The 9,850-nt window shown below is 44.9% G+C and overlaps 1 protein-coding gene across 2 annotated transcripts; it reads left to right on the top strand.

The window, feature by feature from the left end:
* Positions 1 to 287: 287 nt before the first annotated feature.
* LOC124007405 (EGF-containing fibulin-like extracellular matrix protein 2) lies at positions 288 to 8,379 on the top strand. 2 transcript variants are annotated; one of them, XM_046317928.1, is made up of 12 exons: positions 288 to 571; positions 2,875 to 3,142; positions 3,391 to 3,439; positions 3,701 to 3,891; positions 4,241 to 4,262; positions 4,988 to 5,110; positions 5,329 to 5,445; positions 5,632 to 5,751; positions 5,909 to 6,028; positions 6,167 to 6,305; positions 6,680 to 6,875; positions 7,452 to 8,379. In XM_046317928.1, the coding sequence occupies exons 1-12, from the start codon at positions 558 to 560 to the stop codon at positions 7,611 to 7,613; spliced, it is 1,521 nt and encodes a 506-aa protein (XP_046173884.1). In that variant the 5' UTR covers positions 288 to 557; the 3' UTR covers positions 7,614 to 8,379. The 2 variants fall into 2 exon arrangements, with proteins under 2 accessions (XP_046173884.1, XP_046173883.1); XM_046317927.1 differs by lacking the exons at positions 3,701 to 3,891; positions 4,241 to 4,262.
* Positions 8,380 to 9,850: the final 1,471 nt, after the last annotated feature.

Genomic DNA, 9,850 nt, shown 5'->3' with positions numbered 1-9,850 from the left:
GTTTCTTTGTCTGCTCATTAACTTGTCTCCACATTCCTCTGGGCTCCCCTTCTTCCCAGACAGTAAATATCCAACTGTGTCAGAAGGAGATTAAGAGGGAGTAGGGGAGGGCAGGGATGGATGGCACATGGAGGTAGAGAGGGAGCAGGGGGAGGGCAGGGATGGATGGCACTCGGAGGTAGAGAGGGAGCAGGGGGAGGGCAGGGATGGATGGCACTCGGAGGTAGAGAGGGAGCAGGGGGAGGGCAGGGATGGATGGCACTCGGAGGTAGAGGGAGCAGGGGGAGGGCAGGGATGGATGGCACTCGGAGGTAGAGAGGGAGTGGAGGAAGAGTGATAAGTTAAGGCCTAGGTTTGATTGAATACAGGTACGTCCTTTCCTCTAGAGTGCAGGGTTGTTTTTTTTATGCCACTATTGTCCCTGCATGGTTGATTAATGGATGTTGAATTTGGGCTGCAGACCAGGAATTTGAATCCCAGATAGAGAGAGGAATAGACAGAGGACATGGCAAAACAAGAGGCTGAAGGAGGATAATGCTCAGGGCTGTGCAGCAAGGATGTGGCTCAGGGGGTAAGAATGGGATGTCCTTCCGCCTTTCCTTTCTCTTGCCCAGCCCCTTTTTTTTTCTCCCCAAACACTTTGTTTCACAAACACACTTTCACACTGCTTCACAAACACACTTTCACACTGCTTCACATACACACTTTCACACTGCTTCACATACACACTTTCACACTGCTTCACATACACACTTTCACACTGCTTCACATACACACTTTCACACTGCTTCACATACACACTTTCACACTGCTTCACATACACACTTTCACACTGCTTCACATACACACTTTCACACTGCTACACATACACACTTTCATACTGCTTCACATACACACTTTCATACTGCTGCAATCCACTCCTCTAGTTGTAGGACAGACACCTAAAAGACAGGACCTGTAAAAAAAAAAAGAGGAGAGAGAAAGTGAGGAAGAGACAGCCCACGAAGCTGTACTATAGCCCTGCATCTTGACAAAGATTTTCTGTTAGCATAAACTGTGAAAGGGTGTCAAGGACTTACAACATGATACAAGTGAACAGAACTGTGGACTAGAGGAAGACTGATCAGTGAGTAATATTAGATTTTTAAAATGTTATTGTATTTATGAATGTAGAATGTAAAAACAAATCTGCAATACATTCCATAGAAAGACAGTACTGGAGGTTGTAACGTCATTCTTCCTTCATTCTTCCCTTGAACCTGCTGTAGTACAAATATAGGATCTTAATTTGAGCCAGTTTGATACAGCAGGAAAATAATCATGCAGCAACAGGAGATGTACATTATTATGTGAATTATAATTAATGGACACTTTTGCAAGGGTTGATACATTTTTGTAAATCAAGTCTGCCATTTCGAAGTGGAAATTACAATCTTCAGAAGCCTATTTAAACCTCAAATACACTACAAGTTAAACATGTTCTGCATTGCAGGAAAGTTCCCTTCAACAGGGTGATCAAAGAAAGATCCTATGTTGTTTTCTGCCATTTTATTTTTGGCTTTGAGGAGAAAATGTACTGTGTAGTTCTGCAGTGCAAGTTTTATTGAAATGATTGATCAATTGCTAAATATAAGCTATTCTTAAAAACCTGTTACTGCAGTGGGCTAAATCAGCATCACACGGAGGGATTCTTGGTAGTCTTAAAACAAATCTACTTTGAAACAAAAGTGTACACCTCACGCATATGGTTATGGGCTTACAAAAATAAGATACCTGTACCATGTTGAAATGTATAACATTTAGAGTTTGCATCCCAATATTAGACTTTATATACATCACAGAAGACTGAAATATAACAAAACTGTTTGACATAGAAACAGCAGATTTGTGACAGTTAAAAAAAAAAAAAAAAAGATTCTTTATGAATTTTGAAATGATGACAAATATTAATAACGTTCCATCCACGAGGACACTAGATGGCGCTTTTGCTCATTGACTACAGGAAAGGGATCTGTCAACCAATTTAAACCCTCCTGAAAGAGAAGGCTCATCTGTTAATCTTGGCACTGGCCAGGCTTTAGGGCCAAGAATGGCCACAACAAACAGGTGCACATATCCACATTTGATTTTGGGATGGATATTAATATTTAAGCTCAAGTCTGTTTTACATTATTGCACAATAATAAAACCTCTGGAAAAAAATGTATCATGGACTAATAAAAGCTTATGCACAGCTGTGAGCTGAATCCATTTATACATAGCTTCACGTGGTGTCTGTATACCTGCACCTGTGCCCTCCCAGACCATTGAGGTCATATCTCTGGCACCATTAGTCTCTATGGTAGTGTGGAATTTAGGAAAGGAGTCCACAGCCCTCTTGGAGCCTAATTGCTTTAATCTCTCAGAGTGGTGATGTGGTTATTTGCCAACATCAGCACGTGTCTGACTGGATATGGTGGTTCAGTCTCATTTATACTGAAGTGAAAACAGAGGACTTCATGGTATGTGGCAAGTTATGAAATACCGATTCAAACCCTTATAATTGTGTGACACATTTTCTTTGAAATGCTCGTTTGACCAGAAGCACACATTGTTCTACATGTGCAGTACATGACTCAAGCATGAGACCATGGGGCAGTGTACTCTGTCTTCCAGTGGGACCGTTGGTGTCGCAGGATCAAAAGCATGGGCCTAAACTTGGCTATTAGACATAATCCTGTCGTGTTCAGGGCACCACGTGGGAGAAACTGAACATGGAAAACAACCCATCCACAGTCTGACCTGGGATACATGCACACATGATATACAAATACTAAGTATCACTGTTTGTGCCATTGTCAAACGTAATTTCTCTCTCGCTTGTCTTTCTCACAGATTCTGGAATATCACTTTGCTTCCCCCTCCCTGTGTTGTTGGTCTTTGCCCGTACATTTATGTACTACTGACTCCGGTGTATGTGTGTCATTGTGATCGAGTGACTCCAACAGCATTTTTTTGTCTGTCTGCTGCCTGCTCTCTTGTTTGTTTGTGTGTGTTTATGTGTAGCATGCGGAGAACATTTGTGTTGTTATGCGTGTGTGTGAGTTTGTCCCTCTTCCACCATACAAAGTCGCAAGCGCCTCCTGAAGGTGACAGCCTCACGGTAAGGATGAGTCAGTCTTCACTTCTCCTCTTCCTGCTTATTACTTTTCCATTGCTCAGTTTTTCATTCTGTCTCTTCTAAAAGCCACTTTATGCCTCTCTCCCAGCAACATTTACACCTCTCGATAACAATGCTCATTCCCCATGTACCTGAGTCAGTCCCTCTTATAATATTGTAAATGTGCATGCATGCTCTGGCACTTTAGTGCATACAGTCAACACTGCAACCTCTCTCTCTCTCTCTCTCAGGAGTGCACAGATGGTTATGAGTGGGATGTTGGGAGTCAGCATTGTAAAGGTGGGTGGATTAATTTGGTTGTAATGTTAGAGAGACTGATGTGTGAGAAAGTTATGTCACTGTGCTTATGATCTGATGGTGTCACAGCCAAAATATCATGGTAAATAAGCTTCCTTTGTCAGTTCTATTCATCACCAACCCTCATTTGAGTTTTTTTTACTCCTCACATGTTTGCACTTTCACACATTCCTCCTCATCTCTTGCTCTCTCCATCTCCTTAATTTGCCTTTCACTCATTTTCTCTCTTACCTCATCTCTCAGATATCAATAAGTGTCAGACCATTGTGGAGGCCTGCCAGGGGGAGATGAAGTGTTTTAACCATTATGGTGGTTACCTGTGTCTCCCACGCTCTGCCTCTGTCATCACCGCCCCTGAACCATCCAGCCAATCAGTGGCCATCCTGCCGGTGGAGTCCAACGAGGCCTTCAGCCCCTGTCCTGTAGGCTATGATGCCCAGGGGGGGGCTGTGTAGGTGAGGCCCAGGGGGAAGGCTGTGTAGGTAAGGCCCAAGGAGAGGGCTGTGTAGGTGAGGCCCAGGGGGAGGGCTGTGTAGGTGAGGCCCAAGGAGAGGGCTGTGTAGGTGAGGCCCAGGGGAGGGCTGTGTAGGTGAGGCCCAGGGGGAGGGCTGTGTAGGTGAGGCCCAGGGGGAGGGCTGTGTAGGTGAGGCCCAGGGGGAAGGCTGTGTAGGTGAGGCCCAGGGGGAAGGCTGTGTAGGTGAGGCCCAGGGGGAAGGCTGTGTAGGTGAGGCCCAGGGGGAAGGCTGTGTAGGTGAGGCCAAGGGGGAGGGCTGTGTAGGTAAGGCCCAAGGGAAGAGCTGTGTAGGTGAGGCCAAATGGGAGGGCTGTGTAGGTGAGGCCCTGAGGGAAGGCTGTGTAGGTAAAGCCAAGGGGGAAGGCTGTGTAGGTGAGGCCAAATGGGAGGGCTGTGTAGGTGAGGCCCTGGGGGAAGGGCTGTGTAGGTGAGGCCAAATGGGAGGGCTGTGTAGGTAAAGCCAAGGGGGAAGGCTGTGTAGGTAAAGCCAAGGGGGAAGGCTGTGTAGGTAAAGCCAAGGGGGAAGGCTGTGTAGGTGAGGCCAAATGGGAGGGCTGTGTAGGTGAGGCCCTGGGGGAAGGCTGTGTGGGTAAAGCCACGGGGGAAGGCTGTGTGGGTAAAGCCACGGGGGAAGGCTGTGTGGGTAAAGCCAAGGGGGAAGGCTGTGTGGGCGAGGCCAGGGGGAGGGATGTTTGGGTGAGTCACAAGCCTGGACAGAGACTGGGAAGGCTAGCCATAAGTGTTAAGTGGGAGAAGGGACAGTGTGATCGTGTATGTGTTGGTTTGTTTTATGGAGCACTGTGAGTAAGAGCAGGGATCAGGGTGGAATGATTCACTATGAACACCTCGTCTGCCCTCTTTGTTCTACTGAGTCAAAGGTTACTGTGTGTGTGTGTGTGTGTGTGTGTGTGTGTGTGTGTGTGTGTGTGTGTGTGTGTGTGTGTGTGTGTGTGTGTGTGTGTGTGTGTGTGTGTGTGTGTGTGTGTGTGTGTGTGTGTGTGTGTGTGTTTTTTCAGACATGGACGAGTGTGTACTCGATCTTCATGACTGCCAGCCCAGCCAGCAGTGCGTTAACACTGTGGGCACCTACAGCTGCCAGTGTCCAGATGGATACAGTAAAATTGGTATTGAGTGTCTGGGTGAGACAGCATTATCTACCTCACGTTTCACTTTTTTATTCCTCTGAGGCTTTTTACTTTGTTTGTTTTCCATCCTCTCCTCTTCTCCCCTACGCAACCTCAGAATCTTTCATCCTCTCCTCTTCTCCCCTACACAACCTCAGAATCTTTCATCCTCTCCTCTTCTCCCCTACACAACCTCAGAATCTTTCATCCCCTCTTTCATCCTCTCCTCACAGATATTGATGAGTGTAGATACAGGTACTGTCAGCATCGCTGTGTAAACGTACCTGGCTCTTTCTCCTGTGAGTGTGAGCCTGGGTTTCAGTTGGCTGGAAACAACCATTCATGTGTGGGTAAGTCCCTTTACATGAGTAAAGCTGGCAGAAACTCAGCTGAAATACAAACTTCAAACACTAAACTAGAATTCATTACCTCACAATATATCTGATGATGGTTACTGTTTGTTCTTCTTCTCTGCCTGCTGGTCTCTCCCTCACCCTACTACAACATAACCCTAACCCTACAACATCCAACTCTAGATGTGAATGAGTGTGAGATGGGCGCCCCCTGTGAGCAGAAATGTTACAACACATATGGCACCTTTCTTTGTCGCTGTGAACCGGGCTACGAACTGGGACCAGACGGACACTCATGCAATGGTAAAGGGCCTGATTTTCTCCTTTCTCCTATTTTCTGTCTGTCAGTCTATATTGCTGTAGGGTTTCCAACATAAAAACAAAGAATGCTGAAGGTTATTCAAATCCAGCCCTTCAGTTACATCTGTGCCTTTCCCTGACTATCTTTCTCTCTGTGCAGATGTAGACGAGTGCAGCTACTCCAGTTACATGTGCCAGTTTCAGTGTGTTAACGATCCAGGGAGGTTCTCCTGTACCTGTCCAGAGGGGTACCAGCTACAGGGCACCAGACTCTGCCAAGGTAAACATCGTTAGAATACGCTATTTATAACTGACAAATGTGAGAAGTTATGATATCTCTTTCTCCCATGTTCTTCTTTCTCTCCTCTGCCCTCCATCTCTCCCCATCTCCCTCTCTCATTCTCTTCCCCCTCTCCAGATGTGAATGAGTGTGAAACAGACATAGACCAGTGTGGAGAGGGCCAGACCTGTATTAACATCCATGGGGGTTATCAGTGCACCGATTCCAACCGCTGTCGAGAGCCCTATGTGCTGGCAAGAGCCCTATTGTCTGACAAGTGAGTAGCATCCTCCTCCACACGTTCGGACTCACTAACATAACCTCACTATCACACAACCTCATATAGTCTGAAAATCCCTCCAAGTAATGACATTTGGACAGCACTAGACAGGTTATTTAAACCCCTCTTCCCTGTCTTTCAGAGAGATAAGGGGGTTCAAGAGTTTTGAGAGAAAAAGAAAGAAGGGATACTGGTCTGTAATGACATCGGAGGGATCGAGTGTAGGTTTTTTCAGAAGGGGTGCAACTCTCGCTCTCTTGAAGACGGAAGGGACGTAGCCAAAGGGGGATGAGGATGAGCTGGAGAGAGAGGGGAGAAAGAAAATGGTTAGGGTAGGGAGGTGAGGTAAGGGAGGATCGGAGGTCTTTTAGCCGCTGTGTTCGCCCGGTCATCAGGCCTGAGTGTCGTGACCTCCCCTTCTCCATCGTCCACCGTTACATGAGCATCACCTCAGAGCGTTCTGTCCCCTCAGACATCTTCCAGATCCAGGCCACCCGCGTCTACCCTGGAGTCTACAACACCTTCCGCATCCGCTCTGGGGACCACAATGGGGAATTCTACACACGGGTGAGTGGGTGGGAGATACAGGCAACTCTAGGAGTATCAACTATTTTCTCTCCACTACATGTGTTAACTGTATACCAGTTTCATTCACTACACTACACTCTTATCCACATAGGAGAACTCTTTGAAGAACCCTTTTGCTTCCAGGTAGAACCCTTTTGGGTTCCAGGTAAAAACCCTTTCCACAGAGGGTTCTACATGGAACTCAAAGGGGTTCTACCTGGAGCCAAAAAGGGTTCTCCTATGGTGACAGTCAAAAGAACCCTTTCGAAACCCTTTTTTTCTAAGAGTGAGGAAACACCAACTACTGAATATCCCTGTGTGTTGTAATACTTGGAGTTAAAGGCCACAGTGTTGACTTGTGAGTCAGGGTTGGATGCATGTCAAGAAGAAAACAGAATGTCTAGATGTCTGCATATTACACAAAAATACTTACCAAGACCGAACATCTAATACTGCCGACTACAGTAGTAGGGGAACAAAAACGACTGGTTTTGAAGACAGAATACTGAGTTAAAATGATGATTCAGTCCTGCACACTCACACAATGCCACTATACCTCCCTCTATCTTTTCACAGCTAATGAACAACTTCAGTGCTGTGCTGGTCCTGGACCGTGCTGTGACCGGTCCAATAGAGTACACCCTGGATCTGGAGATGGTGTCTGTCAACCCCCTCATCAGCTACCAGACCAGCTCTGCCCTACGACTGTCTGTCTTTGTGGGACCTTACACCTTCTGAGGAGAGCGATGGAGTAAAGAGAGAGAGCAAGAACAGAAATGGAGAGTGGGAGGGAAATGAGAAGAGGAAAACTGTTAAGGACATGAGACAGAAACATTTCTCAGACTTATTTCTGCTATACTACTATGTATCTTTAAAACAACTGCCTGGGGAAAAGCTAGTTGTGAAAGCATTCTTCCATAATTCTGTGAGTCACCAGACACACATCCTCATGCACATGCACACACACCAGTGGTGGCTGGTGTCACTTTAAATGGGAGGACAGGCTCATTATAATGGCTGGAATTGAATAAATGGAACTGAGTCAAACTTGTTTTTGATACGGTTCCATTTATTCCATTCCAGACATTATTCCCTCCCTTTACCAGACTCCTCTGACACACACACACAAGGACACACGCATGGCACACTGGGACAGGGTGCATATGGCTGGTGCACGGGTATATCGCAATAGGTTAAGACAGTTCAATCCGTAATATTCCCAGACAGTTATAGTAACAGATTAACCTATCACCTTGTGTTCACCATAGTTGGTGTCGAGCCTCTTCACCATAATTTCAATAGGCTGTTGCTGCACAGAAGACTAGCTAAGTTATATAGAGGGACATTGTTACCAAGGAAATTGATAAAAACATCCATTCAAGGCTACCATTACAACCCATGTTATACTGTTCTCTTTCTCTCCATCAAGGATGTCGTTTTTTTCTTTTTTTACAATTTACGGTTGTTTTGACATGTTACTAAAAATTAAAATAATTGAAACCAACATTTGGATGAATGGTGTTCCTTCTGGTGGCCTTACCTCCTATTCTGCTTAATTAAGGCCCATTATTAATGGGTTCTTTGCTGACCTTTTTTCAAACTCTTTATTTCACTCTCAAGTTTGCTTTTCAGTACAGACAGATAAATGCATTTACACTACAGTGAATGAAAAGCCATGGAGCACTATTACAATACAAGGGACACTGTTTCTATATACTACCACATTGGAGTATTTTTAAATCTGCAGTTACTATAGATTCATATCTTAATGTAAATTGCCAAATTACTGTAACTTTGGTTTTAAATGTCTTTTAAATAAATGTATAGCCTACAGCGTACCAACTTAAAAGTTGGTAAATTGGTTGAGTCAATAAAGGGCCCTATTCAATCCATATCACGGAAGTTCAGCTTTACAGCCTGAATTTAAAGGCAATGTTCCCGCTTTAGAGGTGACTGCATTCATGGTAAATGCTGCATATGTCGGATCAATAGGAAATGACCTTTACATCTCTATCTGGCAACTGTAACACTTCAGTGATACAGACTGAATTAGAGCCCTCGGTCTCCTTGTCATTTAAACATACTTTATCAACGTGTTCCATTAATGTGGCTAGTTGGTAGAATTTGCATGAGGTCATCAACATGCACAGTCATTTCGTCTAATTTGAACCCAGATGTCAACCAAAAATCAACAATCGGGTTCAAATCAACAATGCAGTCACATATCAACCAAACTTGAATGTTTTTTCTGTAGCTGTGCAAGAGTTCACAGTCATCGAAAAAGTGGTTGACACATGAATGCTCCACTGAGAAATGGATGTTATTCTCCCTTCAACATATTCATGTTCAAATGATTTACATTACTTGAATGCTCCACTGTAGAATTATCCCTTACCTAAGACATGATTCAGTTATCTGTTACTTAAATAATTATTTTGAGAAATTGATGTTATTCTCGCTTCATCGTGTTCTTTTTCACACAAACACGTTTTTCTCAGCTGTGCCACACACACACACACACATACACACATAGTGTGGACTGAAGTATCAGTACCTCAATGTCTCCACATAGTGGCAGAAACAACGGAAGCCTAAATCTGAGTCACTTGAGTAAAAAACAAGGATATTACAGAATAAATGATTTACTCATACCTTATATTAGAATTGGCAGTGAAGAGTGTGTGTTTGCATGTGAGATCATGCGTGAGTATGTTTTGGTCTGTTTGTACCAGAGTGTTGGGCTTTCTTCTGTGACATCTTCAGTGTGGGAGCTGAGAAGCAGGAAGTCCAGGCACAGATGTTATGTAGGTGGGCAGGGGAAGAAGCAGATGGGTGTTGGTGGTGGGTAGTACAGGGGGTAATGTTATGGGTGGTGTATTGTACAGGGGGTACTGTTGTGGGTGTTGTATAGTACAGGGGGTAATGTGATGGGTAGTACAGGGGGTAATGTTGTGGGTGGTGGGTAGTACAGTGGG

Source organism: Oncorhynchus gorbuscha, linkage group LG20, assembly GCF_021184085.1.
Source record: "Oncorhynchus gorbuscha isolate QuinsamMale2020 ecotype Even-year linkage group LG20, OgorEven_v1.0, whole genome shotgun sequence".
NCBI classification, from domain to species: Eukaryota; Metazoa; Chordata; class Actinopteri; order Salmoniformes; family Salmonidae; genus Oncorhynchus; species Oncorhynchus gorbuscha.
This window is presented reverse-complemented; position numbering and strand designations above follow the sequence as displayed.